This window comes from Myxine glutinosa, chromosome 1 (genome assembly GCF_964187855.1).
Source record: "Myxine glutinosa chromosome 1, kmMyxGlut1.1, whole genome shotgun sequence".
NCBI lineage: Eukaryota > Metazoa > Chordata > Myxini > Myxiniformes > Myxinidae > Myxine > Myxine glutinosa.
In genome coordinates this window covers 253,156,743-253,175,397 of record NC_136261.1, presented here as the reverse complement: position 1 = coordinate 253,175,397, position 18,655 = coordinate 253,156,743, and the positions used below count along the sequence as shown (strand labels likewise).

At 42.4% G+C, this 18,655-nt stretch overlaps 1 protein-coding gene across 3 annotated transcripts in view; it reads right to left on the bottom strand.

Moving 5' to 3' along the window:
• Window positions 1–5,505, bottom strand: part of LOC137436439 (C-type lectin domain family 18 member A) — a 133,248-nt gene extending 127,743 nt beyond the window's left edge. Inside the window, exons 1-3 of one of the 3 annotated variants that reach the window (XM_068130235.2) lie at window positions 5,212–5,505; window positions 2,709–2,800; window positions 1,027–1,257 (exon numbers count right to left, since the gene is read on the bottom strand). In XM_068130235.2, coding sequence (XP_067986336.2) covers window positions 1,027–1,257; window positions 2,709–2,800; window positions 5,212–5,299 — 411 coding nt within the window. In that variant the 5' untranslated portion in view covers window positions 5,300–5,505. The remainder of the gene's footprint in view (window positions 1–1,026; window positions 1,258–2,708; window positions 2,801–5,211) is intronic. The other 2 variants (XM_068130239.2, XM_078786018.1) reach the window with 2 other exon arrangements.
• Window positions 5,506–18,655: the final 13,150 nt, after the last annotated feature.

Genomic DNA, 18,655 nt, shown 5'->3' with positions numbered 1-18,655 from the left:
TGCACATACGCAAGGATGGACTGACCGACGGACAGACGAGACCCAATCTATAAGCCTCCATTCCAACGGAGTCCAACGGGGGCTAATAAACCTAGCATATGGGACGTTAAACTATGGTCACACATCAAGAGATATATATGTTCTAATGAGAACACTAAAAAAAATCAAAAGTAAGCATTACCAAACCTTGTATATGTAGATTCAAAAGAAACTTTTAATCCTGCTTTACAAAATTAAACTAGAACGCCACTCGGTAGAGAGCATACCTCCACCTGCCTGAACAGTTTACGTTTTGTATCCCACTGATAGGCCAGATCTGGATCCAGACCTTAACCAAAATTTAATCGGCTTGTTCTTGTCACTTACCCAGCTCATCCATCTAGTTTTGTTTTAAATCAACCACTACTCTTTGAAATATCATGCTATATGTCGTTGTTTGCGCTATCTCTCAATGGTGAAGAATCACTTCAAAATTTCTCGGATCTGGATCCGGATCTTCACCAAAATCTAACCATTTCCTCCTTCTTTAGCCAAACATACAAACCATTAAATAATATTTCTGTACTACAGAAAAAATGTCAATCAAGAATTTATGCCTCCCTCGCCCAAAGATGACCGCAGTTTCCTATTTAGCAATAGTTATCAGTTTTAGACAAAACTCGCCCACACAATAATTTGCTACCACAATCCATGTTAAAAGGGTTCTTTGGCCTGAATGAGGTATCAATTTATTTCAGATCAATTTAAAACTGCAAGGAGAGTAAAAAGGGAGTTTTCACCCAACGCTGAAGAAATGACCCAAATGTCACACCTTTTCTGTATAGTTTCAGTGCCATTGGAATAAAACTCAGGATTTAGCTCTGAAACCTATTGATAAGGAAAAACCTTTTTGACAGCCCTTTTATTTCATTTATATATGTTGAAGATGTATTTTCAAATGCTTGAAAATTAATGTTGCCGTTTTCCATCAAGTTTATTGTTTTTAAAACCTCGAAAACGAGGAGAACCAGTCCTCGTGCAATGTACCTGTGTGTAGTGATCACACGTATGATTCTTCGCACAGGTTCTTGATGTAGAATTGTAATGTTCTCCCTCCAAGAACCAAGCGTGCAGTACATCTCCGAAAGCCAACGCACCTGGTTCCGCAACCATCAAGTTCTGGCCCAACATCCTTCTCATTTGTCCATGGACCACTGCGTGTTGGCATTCGGCGACAGCACGCCTCCAAGCCTCTTTGGAAAGACCATCATCCCATTCCTACACGCCAACAGACTTAAATTAATGATGGTGGAACTCCAAGAGACCCCATGACCTTGAGGGCACCAATGTACCTGGGAATAAGTAAGGGAAATGTCTTTTAGCATTGAAGTGTGGATAATTTTTCATCATCCACACACAAGCAACAAATCAGTATCACAATTCATGCTGTAGTGGGTCCACTAAGAATGGGAAACTTTTAGCGCCATCTACCCATTTAGTTGCAATTGGCAAGTACAATAAGCCACAATATATTTGAGTGTAGATCCAGCCAATGCCATGCTCACCATCATGTGAATCAGCAACTAAGAATGGGTATTTCCAATCCAAGTAGGTTGGCATCCACGGAGAGGAGGAAATGCTCTGTTGATTGTGGTGATACAGGCAGCGCCATCGTTGTGACGTCATTGGTACCCAATGGGCCCCAAGAAGTAACGTAACTTACCCTAAGTTCAATGGCTGTTTTTCTGGTCAAACAGGTGTGTGTGTGTGTGTGTGTGTGTGTGTGTGTGTGTGTGTGTGTGTGTGTCAATGTGTCCTGAAATGATGAAAGGTCATTCAGCCATGTGAAATGCACGAAAAGCTCTATATGCTTATGGGCCAAGATAGGCTGACAAATTTGACACTGCTCAACATTGAATCAGAAATACTGAACACTATTGAGTTTTCTTGGAAGGTTTGATGCCTTTGCTGCCACCAAGTCATGTCGATTAATTTCGTGATTGTATGAATGATGGCTCAAATCGTGCACTGTAATACACTTTCATTGTTGGCTTCTTCTTCTCCTCCTCCTCCCTATATAAGAGGTGAGGTCCAATGGCACCCATCTCCTGCCCTGCCTTGACAACGATGCTCCTCCACTTCCCTCTGTCCTCAACCAACTCTCTCCACCCTTCAACCACCTCCACCTTACCGATATCCATCTTCACACAATCCTCCTATCTTAACTGTGGTCTACCTTTTTTCCTCCTACCTTGTTCACCCAACCTATCTGCTCTCTTTGCCATTCTCTCTTCCCCCATCCGCACCAAGTGTCTAGCCCATCTCAGTCCGCATTTCACCAATCTCCCCATCAAGTTCATCTGCACACCAATCTCCTCCCTCAGTTCATCCATTCTCCTTCTATCCACCCTCTTCACTCCCGCAATCCTCCTCACCTAGTGGTTCACACAAACCCGCAGCATCTGTTGTTGATCACCTTCCCCCTTCCCTCCTCTCCTCCACCATATTAATACATCCTCCTTATTCATTTTGTTAAGTATCATGAACATTTAAGATACACAACCAGCACCCGGGACCGAGAAGGTTATAAGGGGGTATAGGGGGCACCACCTTACTTTGTGTTGATTAAAAAATAAAAAAGTACACTATGAGTTCTGACTGATTTGTTGTCATTCTAATTTCAATGCACGAACTTTAAATGAATAAATGTTAATGAAACCTTTATTTACCATTTTCTCCATGTTTGCTGCAGAAGGAAATACACCAGCACGGATCTTGTTGTGTTTCTGTACAATGTTGAACGCTTCTCTGGGTTCAATCCCTGCAACAGCAACAAAACAACAGCAAGGGGTCTTATGGTGAAACTGCCAAAATCAAGACTCTCTGCTCACCTTCACTCTTTCATTCCTTTTTTCTCCCGCCTCTGGAACAAACTCCCACACTCCCTTCAATCCCACCCATCCCTCCAGGTCTTTAAACCAGCTGTTCTCCACCATCTCTTATCTTCCCCCATCCAAGACTTTGATCTTTTCTACCCCCGCTAATTTCACCGCAGATCCACTTTTTTGAAATACCAACTTCTTTCCTGTAAGTCGTTGCAGTGTCCATATGTTTTATACCTCTCCCACCGCGCCACCCCCTTCCCATGCCTCCCACCAAGCCCTCTCCCTCCCACAGATCTCCCGATGTCCCTGCTCTCAAATATTGTACTTGTGTGCTTCCCTCTCTCTCCCCATCTTGTCTCCCGCTCCCTTTATCATATGTTTTACGTGTCCGTTTTTTGGGGTTTTTTTGTCATTAATGTTAGCTCTTACACGAGCCTCGATCTTGTATACAAAAAAATAATATTAATAAGCACATTACTAATAATATTTTTTTATTGTCACTTTTAACACTAAACAAGATAGACTACTAATGAATATCATTATCATCAGGTAATAATACCAATATAATGATAACTAGAAAGCATCTGAAAATGCAAAGCCCGTCAGCGTCTGTTTGTATGCAGACGTCTTCTTCTTCTTCCGTATCCTCAAAATAACGAAAACATTAAAAAAAACAAAACCAAAATAGATGATTTTATGCAGCCTTGACCTTTGACCTTTTGATATTAAAAAACAACAACAATCAGCTTCTATCTTTTTATTGGTGAACCAATTCTGTGACCCAATATGCAAATTCTTAATATTTCAGGTCAATTGGATGAAAATTGACTATTTTAGGTGATACTGACCTTTAACTTTTTGGCAAAATTATCAATTTGCCTTCTCCATATTCTCATATTAAAGCTTTGTTGAAAATTTGATGACAAAACTCAAATGGTAAATTTAAATTTCAGGTAAATTGGATGAAAATTGATGATATTAGGTGATACTGACCTTTAACCTTTTGACAAAATTAACCGCGCCATGCACGGGTTGGAGGCCAGAAGCAAGCAGACTGCAGAAACGGCGAATGCTAAAGCATGGAACCAATAAATACCACATTCCTGTCGCACCTTCAGTCGCACATCAGACATGGACAGCAAGTTCGTGAAGGACTTCCATGAAAAACGTACCCGTTCGTAAACAAATGGGTATGTTTGTTCTATACCCAGTCAATGGCGAATCTGCATATGGCGATCCGCGAATTCACTTTTAGAATGTAAAACCATCACGGCATTTCGTCATTCACTTGAACTCGATATCGCTTTTTTTCATTCCAAACAGCATAACTCCAATCACAAATTAAAGAACATTAATATAAAAAATAAACTTTTAACAACATTCGTGACATTAAACAAATATTTTAATCCTGATGTGAAGTTCCGTACGGTTGGGTAAATACAATTACGAATTCAAAATCGTAATTGTATTCGCTCAATTCCAGTCATCCATTGATACTTTATCAAAACGATTAACACGATTAACGTTTAACGATTTAACATTACGAATGAATGACAGTTGTATTGTGATATTATCAAACCCGCGCATTGCCATCATCTGTCCACTTCCGGATTCGCGGCAGCTTCGTAATTCTCATCAAAATCTAAACAGTATTTGTAGAATTTCAATAAAAGCCACAACACTGTTCATATCGGTAAATATTATTCCATCGTGTTTGGAAAAACTGGAAAATTTGGAAATAATTGGAAAAACAATATAGCCTAAAAGGGGTCCCAGGAATACCCACCCAAAATATCGTTGCGATCGTTTCAGGCGTTTTTGCGGTACCTGCGAACGGACAGACGGACGGGCATTTGGTGAATTATAGTAAGATAAAGCTTTGGTGAAAATTATATGTCAAAACCCAAATGGTAAATTAAAATTTCAGGTAAATTGGATGAAAATTGATGATTTTAGGTGATACTGACCATTAACATTTTGACAAAAGTATCAATTTGCCTTTTCCGTATTATCATAATAAAGCTTTGGTGAAAATTTGATGACAATAGCTCAAATGGTAAAAAGTTATGGGCCGGACACACACACACACACACACACACACACACACACACACACACACACACACACACACACACACACACACACACACACACACACACACACACACACACACACACAGAGAAGTGATTGCAAAACCCCGCCTCCTGCCGCGGACGGACTAACAATGCACAGATTAGGATGACAGGGAAGAAGGTTTATTTGCCTGTATAGTTGTTTAATTTGTTTAACATTGCATTCCCCCACTTATACTCTGCCATTGTCTCGAATGTCCTGCCAACTCACTCACCGGGTTTGTCAGTGACAAGTGCTCCATAGTCAGGCAGAACACTCGTTGTACTCAAAAGCAGAAACACCGCAAAGTGTCTGTGCGCCATTCCTGAACGCAATTCGAACAGGTCGCCGTCGCAGCTGGATGGGAAACTTCTCTGGAACGGAGTGGGTATTCCACTGTAGCTGTACGAGAGTCGATCCGAGATTGGGTAGAGACCCTCCACGGCTTCGTGGGGGTCTCCCTCTACGGGGGATCTCTCCAAAGAGCCCTTCCCAGAAATTCACAATTTCTCATGAAACTTGAATAAGTGTGCCAGAGGTAACATGGAGCGCGCTCGGGCAAGGACACTGACTCACGAGGCGGCACTAACGTTTGGCTCGGTTGGGATCCCACACGAAGTTGATCTTGGATTTAAAGCCTGCAGTAGAATTATATTTCATAAAGAATAGCTGGATGCACATCCGAGGGTTAGGACCAAAAACAAACAACAGATGTTTTATTTTCGACAAAAAACCTCTTTTAAATACCATACATGAAAAGGAGCAAAACAGAATAATACATTTTTAAAATCTCCAGATTCTCTCTATCACTAAATCCTGTTGATTTTTCTAATATTGTCTTACCTCGTACATGACGTGAAGCATTTTGTGCATTTATTATTAGCATGATGGGTTTCATCCATTGACCACACATGCTTTTACCGTATTGCTCAAGATACGAGAATAAAGCTCCCGAAGATCATACCCGACTTTGTTTTTCTACCCCAGACTTCAAAGGCACGAGGCCTGGTGTTGGCTTAGCCGTTTGGGTGCCGGCTTGGGTTCCTAGGATCCTGGGTTCAAATCCTGGTCGATCGCTGAATTAACACCAGGGGGGTTGACTCAGCCTGTACATCCTTCCGAGGTCAGCAAATTGAGTACCAGCTCACTGGTAATTCCTTGTGTGTCGCAAGAGGCGACTAACAGTGTTGGTGGCAGGAAGGGCATCCGGCCATAAAACATTGCTTCAAAAAGGGGACCACGGTGCCCGAAAAAGGCCAACCCCTGCTCTGCGGGGAAAATGGCCCCTAAAGGCGGGTCAGACTTCAAAGGCATGGCTCAGGCTTCCTGTGGTCCTGTCAACTTACACAATCTGGTCTTGGGATGCACGAAAACAGTCCTCGTCTCACAATGTCACCATTCTTGCACACCAGTATCTTAAAAGTTTGTGTTTTCTTCGAATGACACCCCTATCTCCTTGAACATAGATGGCACACTGTCATCATGAATGTGAAAACTCACACAGGGAACTCCAGGGGAGACCCTCCAAAGGTCTCATTGAAAAGGCAATGAAAGCTTACAACACACACTGCACTCAGACTCCACTCATTAATATGAGTCAATATGAGTGGAGTGCTGCGTATTGTAGCATAATGACAATTTTTAACAGTGAAATGGGCATTTATAAAAGTTCTTGAGTAAGTTTTTTCACATGTTAAAGTTTGAGGATGTTTCTAAAATGTGATGTCTTGATGGTGCTGGCATTCAATCAGAGTTCACTAAGATCACGTGCTGTATTATTATTGTTGTATGTGAATGTGATACCGTGTGCCTCCCTGTAATGTACACTGTATGAAGGAAAACTGTTTTAAACTGAGAAGAGTCTGTTTATTAGTACAATACTGTGAATAGCTGAGCATTATACAATCTTCAAGCGCTTCTCAAAGTTCAGGAGTGGCTGGGGGCTTTGCGCCCCCGAACCACCACCAGGATGCTGCTCCTGGCCCTTGCTGGGGGTTTAAGCGGCTTCCAGAACCCCTTCCAGATCTCACAACAGACTGCAATCGCAGTAACATAGGGTAAGAGGTCTGTTTCTGACCTGATTAAATTTCTGGCCTGTTTCATGACTGCACACCTGATCTAATAATTCAGCAAACAAAACAGGCTCAGGCCAGAATGGATGGAGGTCATAAAGATCTTCAATCCATATTTATTTCCACTTAAATGCAAGGAAAGCAACATTTATATCCATATGAACGAGATGACAGGGTTTAAGCTTACTAATGTCACATTAGTATTACCCATATTATGAATGTTTTCAATTTATATAATTTCCTTGTTGTGAGGTTTACAGGAGAAAATTCAGTTCTTGACATTCTTAGGTAAATATCAGAATGGTTCAAGGTTGACATGGAGTTTTTGTGGCAGAAAATCCTGAAAGTTTGTGCAATTAGATTGTCTACCCAGAGTCTGAGCAAGTTATACCAGAAGTGACATTTGACAAAAATGTGCCAAAAATATGTTGAAGTATTTTTGTTATGCATGTCTTTCAGTATGTTTAAATGATGCAGGCAGTTCAAAAATTGGTGTGAAAATGGTGAGCTATGTTGAATATTCTCAACAGCAACTAACTACTGTGACTCGAGCAAACAACAAATGTGTTGAACACTTTATTTTTTGAAAATCACCAGATCAGAAAGAAGGGAAATTGCAGAATAAGCAGATGTAATTGATGTAAAGGGGAAAAATTCAATCATTCTCACTTGAAATTCAATGAGGTTAATGTAATTAATAATTAATAATAATAATAATATTAATTAATAATTAATAATGTAATTAATTAAATTAATAGGTTAATTAATTTTAATAAAGTTAAATTAATAAATATTATTATTAATAATAATAAAAATGTAATTAATAATTAATAAGGTAGGTATCCAAGAACATATACTCTAGGTCTAGGAGATCACAAAAGACCTTGGCACTCTAGTAAAAGAGGGCTGTAAAGTTTGAAGTCATCCCCCCAATACTTGTCTGGGGGTTTAGGTCTAAAGTCTTGTCACCGAGATATTTAAATCTCTCTGGGCCACTCAAAGAATATCTGGGTGGCAATAAATTTGTGAATGATGAACAAGTCAAAGCATGCCTTGAAGTGGATGCATGTCTGTCGCAGCATTTATATACAGATGGTATCAAGATGCTACCACATCAATTGGACAAGTGGGGAGCAGAGGAATACCTTGAGAATTAAGGGAAGATGAAGATCAACCTCCTTCTACTTGTTGATTTACTAAAATAATAATTAGAAAAGTACACGTCATTCTAAAACTACCCTCATATTTTTCAGAAATTATGTCATTGTGTGGGCAGTTTTGTACCATCGAATATTGTGTGGCTTCTTTGATGGGATTTTCTCAGCAGATGTCCAGGCTGCGGTATGATTAAACTCAGATGACTTTTTTGAAGTGATGTCACAAACATCCAGCACATTATTATGACCAAATGACATTCAATAATACTTGGTAAGGAAAATATTTGCATTTAACCAAGTATTAATGTATTGCTCCAACATTAAATTCAACATAATGCTGAGATTTAGATGATTATTAATTTTGGATGTCATCAAGCAGCTAACAAAATTGTGGATAAAAAACTAGATGAATGAAACAGTATGGCCTGCTTGCATTGTGGTCATGTTGATATTACCAAATGTTGCAAGAAACTCAGTTTCTTAGGAATGACAAAGGCCAACTAATATCCAAAGTTTCACCCCAATAATCCTCTTTTAAAAACACCATGAGTATTATTGTCTTTGATGGGACATTTTATTGCACAACTTCACAGGGTGGAGTGTGCTCTGAAGATCTGAACTTCACAGGGTGGAGTGTATGCAAGGGAGAACACATCTACTATACATGGATGATCTAAAACTCTTTGCACCAAATGATGAAAATTGCCAGAATAACAGAGATTAGTGAAATGATTATCCGACGACATTCAAATGGAATTTGGCCTAGATAATGTGCCAAGTGCACGTTCGTACAAGGTAAACCAACAAAAACGGACAACATTAAAATTTACAGATACAACAATACAGGAACTAGTAAAGAAAGCATCATATACTAAGTACCTTAGAGTATAAAAGGGCCAACAAATTTGTCACAAACAAATGCGAAAAACTATGACCAAAGAACATCTGTGTAGAACGAGACGGATCCTGAAAACACACCTCTACCAAGAAACAAAATCAAAGCCATAAACCAACTCGCAATACTTGTGTTTGAATAGAGTTGCGGAATTAAAAACTGGCAACTATCAGAAATAAACAAACAAGATAGCAAAAAAAGGAAATTCCTCCCAAACCACAAAATGGTTTACAAAAAACAATGTTTCCCGAGCATGTACAGGCCAAGATGAGGAGGAAGTAGCGGCCTGATGGTGCTCAAACAAGTGCAAAGAATGACAACTGTCACATTGGCTGAATACATGAAAAGTTCAACAGACTACCAAATCTAATTTGTTTGCATACACAAAGACAGCAAACCAGAAAAGGTATCGATAACCCACCTAAAAAAAATTCCAAAAACACGTGTGAGTAGATGATGTCACATATGGAACGGAAACAGCAACGAGTACAGTCCCACTGATTGCAAAAAAGACAAAATAAAAATATAAAATGAAACATCAACAGATATACACCGACAACTGGGATAATGATCTACATCTACATCTCGCTGTCTGATAACATGGACCAACTTCTATCTACTCATCCCAACTGTCTCTTCCTCATATGTGGTGATTTCAATTGTCACCATGCCAGTTGGATGGGTATGGGTACCTCTTTCAACAGCCATGACACCTCAGCGAAGGACTTCTGCGACTCATTGGGACTGACACAATCTGTCAATTTCCCGACCCGGATATCAGTCAACGGAGCACCTCCCCTTCCAGACTTGGTTCCAAACTTCCCTGTAAATATCTGCTGCTCTTCTTCTGCTCCAATCGGTACTTCTGACCATATTCTTCTTAAAGTGGACATCTCTATGGCCATTCTCAGAGAGCCTCCTCAGCATTGACGAGTCTGGCATTTCACTCAGGCCAACTGGCACGGTCTTCAAGCAGGCATCAACCAACTGGACTGGTCTCCCATCTCTACTGCCTCTACTGTCTCTGACATCAACACATCCTGGGAATTCTTCCAAAGTAAATTGCTCTATTTCATGCACAGATTTATCCCATCTCGTGTTCAGTTGTCATACCCTTCCTCCCATCCATGGTACACAGAATCTTGTGGTGAGGCAGTTGCCCTGAAATAACTTGCCTTTGCCTCCTGGAAGGCAAATCCAATGGATGGCAATCTCATTTCCTTTCACAAAGCCCGGAACAAGTGTGTGTCCTCCTTCAGGAGAGCCAAGAAACAATATCTCTCTACTCTCAAGAGTGAACTCTCAAACCTGCCTCTCTCTTCCAAATCCTGGTGGCGTCTTGTCAAATCCATTTCTGGCGATTGTTCCCCCTCCCTCACCTCCCTTACCTCAAACGGCTACACAATGACTCCACACGTGAAAAAGCTGAATGCCTCAACTCTGTATTTGCCTCAAAATCTTGTGTCCCAAACCCGTGTCTCTGTACGCACCGTACTCAGTCGTACCCAGATGCTCCTGGACTCTGTGTCCTTCTCTCCTGACAAGGTGTAGAAGTTTCTGTCAATCCTCGACTCTGATTCTGCAAATGGACCAGACGGCATCAGCCCACAGGTCTTAAAATCCGGCTCTGCTGCTCTTACACACCCTCTCTCTGTTCTCTTCACCATCTCTTTTGCTCAAGGTCATCTGCCATAAGCTTGGAAATCAGCCAACATTACTGCTTTGCACAAAAAGGAGCAAAAACAGATCCTTGCAACTACAGAACAATCAGCCTTCTCCCAATCATCTGCAAGGACATGATATCCATCATCACTGCTGACAATAAATCCTCCTCTTCTCCAATGGCTTGCTCTCTGATCATCAATTTGGATTCAGACCAGGTCGCTCTAATCTGGACATGCTGCTTCTGCTGTTTCAACAATGGATGTTGTAGTAGTAGCAGTTGTAGTAGTAGTTGTAGTAGTAATGTAGTAGCATTTCCTCAATGTCAAACAGAAATTAGAGCTGTCTCCCTTCACATATCATGTGCCTTTGATACGGTCTGGCACTCCGCTCTGCTCAACAAACTCTCTTCCTATGGTATCCATGGAAATCTCCACGCATGGCTTGCGGACTTCCTCTCTGGTCGTAGTTAACGTGTGGCCCTGAATGGATTTCTCTCATCTCCCCTTCCTGTTCAGGCTGGAGTTCCCCAAGGCAGTGTTCTAAGCCCTGTGCTTTTTCTGGTTTTCATCAATGATCTCTCCGACTCTCTGGAAAATCCTCTCTATCTCTATGTGGATGACTCCACTCTCTGCCGCTCCATACCTCATCCCTCAGATCGGCAGTCTGCAGCCTCGTCTCTGCAGACCTGGACAAAATCACAGATTGGTCAAACAAGTGTAACATATCTTTCAAACCTGACAAATCTCACACTCTCATGATGTCTCTCCCCAAAAAGACCATCTGGACAACCCTCCCATCTACTTTCTCAACAATACTCTCCAAGAAGTTCTGTCACTCAAGGTCTTGGGTCTCACAATCTGCCATGCCCTTTCCTGGGAAAACCACATTTCCAAGCTGATCTCCAAAGCCAGTCGCCGACTGGGCATCCTCCGTCGTGCGAAGTCCTTCCTTGGCACACCTGAGCTCCTCACCACGTACAAGGCTTTCATCCGCAGCTCAATGGAATACTGCTCGCCCCTCTGGGCTGGTGCCCCTGCCTCACACCTAGCTCAGCTTCACGCTGTTGAAACCAAAGCTTTCAGAATCATTGGAATCTCCCATGATGAAGCTAACTCTGAGGGCCTTTCACTCACTCACCGCAGGCAGGTTGGTGGTCTTTCTGTCTTCTACCAACTCCTCTCCGGCCTAGTCCCCCCAGCCCTGTCTGTGCTCTGTCCCCCAAATACTCCTACAGGTTGCACAAGATCTGCCAACAACCCTCTTATGGTTAAACTGCCAAAATCAAGACTCTCTGCTCACCATCACTCTTTCATTCCTCTTTTCTCCCGCCTCTGGAACAAACTCCCTCATCTATCTATAATTCCAGTAATCTCTGTGTGTTTGTTTGTACGTTTGTACGTTTGTTTGTTTGTCTGTGACCGCTGTTTCTCGACAACCACGGGTCCGATATACTTTTAACTTGCCAGGTATATTGCTGGGGACCCGAGGATGTGCCTTTTCAAGGTTTCATATTAATCGGACAATTACTTACCGAGCTATGTCCAAAAAACGATTCAACCAATCAGAGAGCAGCGAACTATCGCGTGTGCCGAACGTGGCGGACACACTCTGCCTCGGATGGCACATTTGAGAGCGTATTCATTTATTTCACGTTTGCAAACTATGTTGGCGCTATGTTGGCGTTAAACTATGTTTTAAAACTAATAAAAACCCCGGGGGGATTGTCACTGTACTCGCAAGCCGTTCGCCGTTCGCTTTGGCGTTGCGAATGGACCAAAACATTTCATGCACCAAACCATTTCATGTAAAGCGTTCGCCGTTCGCTTTGGCGTTGCGAATAGACCAAAACATTTCATGGACCAAACCATTTCATGTAAATAGAGGGGGGGATATAATTTTAGATATAGATATAGTACGGGCATGCCCTAGTTCTCTTCAATCCCACTCCTCCCTCCAGGTCTTTAAAACAGCTGTTCACCACCATTTCTTATCTTCCCCCATCCAAAACCTTGATCTTTTCTACCCCCGTTAATTCACCCCAGATCCACTTTTCTGAAATACCGACTTCTTTCCTGGAAGTCCTAGCAGTATCCATGTATTTTTTTTACCTCTCCCACCACCCCCCCCCCTTCCCAGGGCTCCTCCCCCCAAACCCCCTCCCTCCCACAGATCTCCCGATGTCCCTGCTCTCAAATGTTGTACTTGTGTGCTTCCCCTCTCTCCCCATCTTGTCTCCCGCTCCCTTTGTTATATGTCTTATGTGTCAGTTTGTTTTTTGTCATTAATGTTAGCTCTTACATGAGCCTCGATCTTGTATACAAAAAAACGATTAAAAAAAGATAAAGAGCAGGAAGGCATAGAAAAAGAGTTGGACAGATTGGGAGTAGACAAAGAATGCTCAATGGTGTGGCTAGGAAAAGGTCAAATCAACTGGGATGGAGAACGAATAATTATAAATGGCCAAGACCAAGGACACTACACCAATGGCTTTAAGAAAATTGCAGGACTGAATCAATCGGAAAAGTGTAGATTCTGCAAGGTCGAAACAGAAAGCTCAAGCCACCTCCTATCAGGATGTAAAAAAAACTCATGTCAGAGCAGATGTACATGCAAATACACAACAAAGTATGTAGAGTAATCCTCTGACACAACTGAAAAACTTCAACATCCCAGTTCCAAAAAACTAATGGAAACATCAACCAAAAGCAATCACTGAAAACAATCAAGTAATGCTCACGCATGACCTGATTATCCCATCGAGAGTGAACATAGAAAACAAAGCACTGTGACTGGATTTTGGACTGAGGTACAAAAAAAAGAAAAGAAGGCATTGCTAATTGAGGTATCAGTTCCCAAAGATTTTGGCCTGAACAATGCAGAAAACAAGAAAATGACCAAATACCAAGATCTCAAAAATTAAGTGAAAATATCCTAGAATACAATTATTGGACCAGTGATTATTGGAGCAATAGGAGTGATAGAGAAGAACCTTAGATAACTTAAACACCATCCCTGGGAATATTAATACAAACAAACTCCAGTTCTAGACTGTCCGGGGCTTCATGACGATCCTGAAAAGAGCCATCGGAACAAAACTTTGAGAACAAGAAATCTTCACAGCTTGGTCCATGAATCACGATACATTAGCAAAATGGAGATGGATACTTCAAGACATGGGAAGACTCCGTTAAACCTTCTGAAACTCGCATATGGAGATAACAACCAAGGACACACACATGATGATACTCTATTAACACAATTAAAAGTGAGCACCTCTCAAAAGAAGGGGGCGCACACTCATCATGAATGAATATTAGTCACCATGCTGTGAATCCACGGTACCACTCTACGAGATCATTAAAGTTGCAAAACAAATGTTTGCAGACATGGTAGCCTACTTAATGTACTCTTAGAAAGTATGACTTACATCTTTTACGATATATAATACAGTACACCTCTTGCAACTGCTTCATTACAGCAAATGCCTTGTCTCCACTCACCTGCTCAGAACTCTGCACCATGTTGGGCTGTAATTCTGTAAACCATATTTTGGTGTTGTGCATGGAAGGTACGCTAGAGTGGGCGTGACCAAGAGGAGGAGGAGTTCCGGGTAAAGGACGCAGCGTGGAGAGGATTGGAACGGGACGTGCGTTAGAACTTGTGTGACAATTCAATTCGACAAATGTCTATATTATAAAGCAGGAGTGTCTGTCTGTCTGTCCGTCCGGCCCAAAACAACTCCCTTAGTTTCGGTGCTAGCCCCGCCAAACTTTCTGTGGAATGTTTTGGGGTCCCAGCAGATGTTATAAGGTAGGTAGGAGGTTTCAAAAAATCCTCAATACAATTATGATTTTGAAATTGGCTCAATACGGACCTGCTCCCCAATCCAGAAGTGTCCAGATGACCATTTTATTATTGTGTTAATATATGATTGGAATGATGCTGTTTGGAATTAAAATAGAGATATTGAGTTTAAATATGAATGAGGAAATGACGTGAGGGTTTTTACTTTCTAACCGTGACATTCTCGGATTCGCCACATGCAGATTCGCCATTGATTGGGTATAGAAACATCCAGACGGGGTACGTTTTTTGCCCAAGTCCTTCACGAACATGCTGCCAATGCCTGACGTTTGACTGAAGGATGCACAGGAATGTAGAATTTATTGGTTCATGGTTTGGCATTCACCGTTTCCGCCTTGTTTGTTTTACATTTTGGCTTCCCACCCGTGCACAGCACGGGTACCTGCCTAGTTCAATATATTTCTTAAATGGCCTATGTACAATACCGTGAGAGAAAATATTGCTTAAGTTTGAATGAGAAGTTATTCAATGAGAGAGATTTTTTAAAATAACATCTGACAATTCAATGTCCTCGCACACTACTCCAATTCAGTATTATCTCGCCATTCAACACCGACATCCGGCACATCAAAGGAATCGCGAACTCTGTGGACGATTGTCCCTCATGCATCAAGGTTTTGGCGTCGTCTTCAGGCAGCACACTGGTCATCGTTTTAATGCACTGGCAGCAACACAATGAGAGGACAGGGAGACCCACCGTCTACAGTCTGCAGCACATTTTGCAAGGTATCAATTCCAGGGACAGACACTACCCTCATATGCGATACATCGACGGGACAATCCCGCCCTTTCGTACCTGCGGCATTCCGTCATACAGTCTTCGACACTCTTCACTCCCTTTTGCACCCTGGTATGTGAGCAACCCAACAACATCATCACACGCTACGTCTGGCAACGGATCAATGCGAACATGCGCCGTTGGGCTAAGCAATGTCTTCAATGCCATCGCTCCAAGATCCAACGTTATAGTCACACCACTTGGTAGTTTTTCAACACCAGATGGGTGTTTCTACAGGGTCCATGTGGTTATATTGTCAGTACCCTACCAACATCAAATGGGCACTGCTATTTGCTGACTTGTATTGACCGCTTTACCCGTTGGCCAGATGCTGCACTGATAGCTGACATTACCGCACTTACCATAGCCAGGGCTTCTGTCCACACCTGGATCGCACGTTTTGGTGTTCCATCAATCATCACTCTGGATCGTTGTAGCCAGTTTGAATCGATTCTATTTCGCGAACTGACTCGACTCTTGGGTACCACAGGGTGTGAACCACCAGTAACCATCCAGCAGTGAATGGCATTGTGGAGCGTTGCCATTGCCAACTCAAGTTTTCCCTGAAAGTGCATGACAACTCCACGCAGTGGACGGACATCGAACCCATGATCTTCCTTGGTACCTGAGCTGCTCTTAAAGAGGACCGTGGATGCTCCCTCACAGAGTACCCGCCCCTGAGGGGAGAAGCGCAAGTATTTCCAAGTACATAGGAGGGTACAGGTACAACTAATTGAAGGCGAGAGGGGGAGATGGTAGAAATATTCTGCAAGGGATACACAAGTACAAAATAGTTTCTCAATTTTCAGTCTGGGTTAGCCTGTTTTGTGTTGCCATCTGAGCAGCAAGCTCAACATACTCTATTCTAATGATAGTGTGTTGATTTGTACATTTTCTACTGATGTCCTTGTAATTCATGTAAGAGTGCAATTATATGTCATAATGTCCTTGTCCCTGCATGTGACGTGTATGCTGCTTTGCTACTCGAGTTGAGACAAAAAAAGGTTACTGAGAGCACCCTGATAGCTGAAACTAAAGCGACACCAGTACAAAAAGTGACACCATTGGAAGATTCATGACAATAAAAAAAGAAGTGAGTGGATCTTAGCAGTGAGCCTGGATTTTGGAGTTTCACCAGAAATGGGTTACCAACAGAATATGAGCACCTGGGGGAATGGTAGAGCATGGAAAGGGCAAGATCCAAAAAAAAAAGGTGGGTAGGAGAAAGAGAGGCCACCACCTGTCATGATCCATGAGCAACAGGTGCAGAGTTTCAGCTATGCCATAGGAGAGTCCAAAGATTTTGAGGGCCTTGGTCTCTATGGGGCATCAAGATGTGAAATATATGACACGAGGGAGCCAGCCCAAAGGAGTACTCATACTCCACACAGTACTATGCAGTGGTGCTCCACTACCATGGACGGGAGGAAGGGTAAGACAACTGAAAACGAGATGGGATAAATCTGTGCATGAGAGAGAGCAGTTTGCTTTGGAACAATTCCCAGGAAGAATTGATGTCAGAGGCAGTAGAGATGGGAGACCAGTCCAGATGATTGATGGCTGCTTGCAGCCCGTGCCAGTCGGCCCGAGAGAAATGCCAGACTCGTCGACGCTGAGGAGGCTCTCTGAGAATGGCCATAGAGATGTCCACTTTAAGAAGAATATGGTCAGAAGTACCGATTGGAGCAGAAGAAGAGCAGCAGACATTTGCAGGGAAGTTAGTCATAACCAAGTCAAGAAGAGAAGATACTCTATTGACTGATATCCGGGTCGGGAAATTGACAGATTGTGTCAGTCCCAATGAGTGACAGAAGTCCTTTGCTGAGGTGCCATGGATGGTGAGAGGAACCCACACCGAGCCAGCTGGCATGATGACAGTTGAAGTCGCCACATATGAGGAAGAGAGAGTTGGGATGAGTTGATCGAAGTTGGTCCATGTTGTAAATCCATGTTGATAGAAGTCGGTCCAAACAGATGTCGAATTCATAATTTTGACAATGAAAAACCATACTTGCGTATTTTAGGAAAATGTTTTTCATAATTTTAGATATTTTCTAAATAAATATGTAGTAATGACCTCATTAGGATGCCATTGGGACTCCATTAGGACCTCATTATGACCTAATTAGGATGTCATTGCAGCCTCCAACTTGTGATTTTTTTTTGCATTTGAGGATTTTCACAAAGTATGATCCAAAGCAATGTTTTGGTGACAGGATGGTACTTTTGTCAAGCAGGTCATGATAATTTCAAGAAGCCACCTCACTACTGCTCCTCTCTGACCACCAATGATGCCATGGCCTGAAATCTCAAACATTAGGTCAGAATTGTCTCCCTCAGCACATAATAATTAGAATACAATATGAATTTTCTTACAAATAACTTAAATGTAAGAGGAGGTCATGAGGCCCATCAAAGCCTGCACGATGATTGCTAATTATGGTTGTTTGTCCGTGCTTTATCCTTTTTAAATGCTCAGCATCAAACAAGGAAGCAGCATGTACTATTATTAAAGGTGGTTCGGACAGCCAACTTCCCAGACAGAGTAGACGCTCAAACCATTGTGCCACCGGGTATGGTAAACCATATATAGGGCATTAAACTTAGTCTGGTATTCTACTTTGTCTGCTAAGCCATTGCCTGCAGCATCCAAGGTCGCTTTCATACCTTTTCATAGACTTTCTGACTTCCTCTGAGCTGTATGGAGCAGTGGTACACTGAATCTTGTGGTGAGGCAGTTGCCCTGAAACAACTTGCCTTTGCCTCTTGGAAGGCAAATCCAACTGAAGGCAATCTCAGTTCCTTCCACCAAGCTCGGAACAAGTGTGTGTCTAGCCTCAGGAGTGCCAGGAAGCACTATCTCTCCACACTCAAGAATGAACTCTCAAACCTGTCTCCTTCCTCCAAATTCTGGTGGCGTCTGGTCAAATCCGTTTCTGGTGTTTGTTCCTCCTCCATGCCCTCCCTCACCTCAAATGGCTACACAGTTGCCACCGCACGTGACAAAGCCGAATGCCTCAACTCTGTGTTTGCCTCAAAATCTTGTGTCCCAAACCCATCTCTCTCTGTTCCCACCTTACCCAGTCAAACCCAACTGCTCCTGGACTCTGTGTCCTTCTCTCCTGACAAGGTGGAGGAGTTTTTGTCAAACCTCGACTCTGATTCTGCAACTGGACCAGACGGCATCAGCCCATGGGTCCTAAAATCGTGCTCTGACGCTCTATCTCACCCTCTCTCTGTTCTTTTCA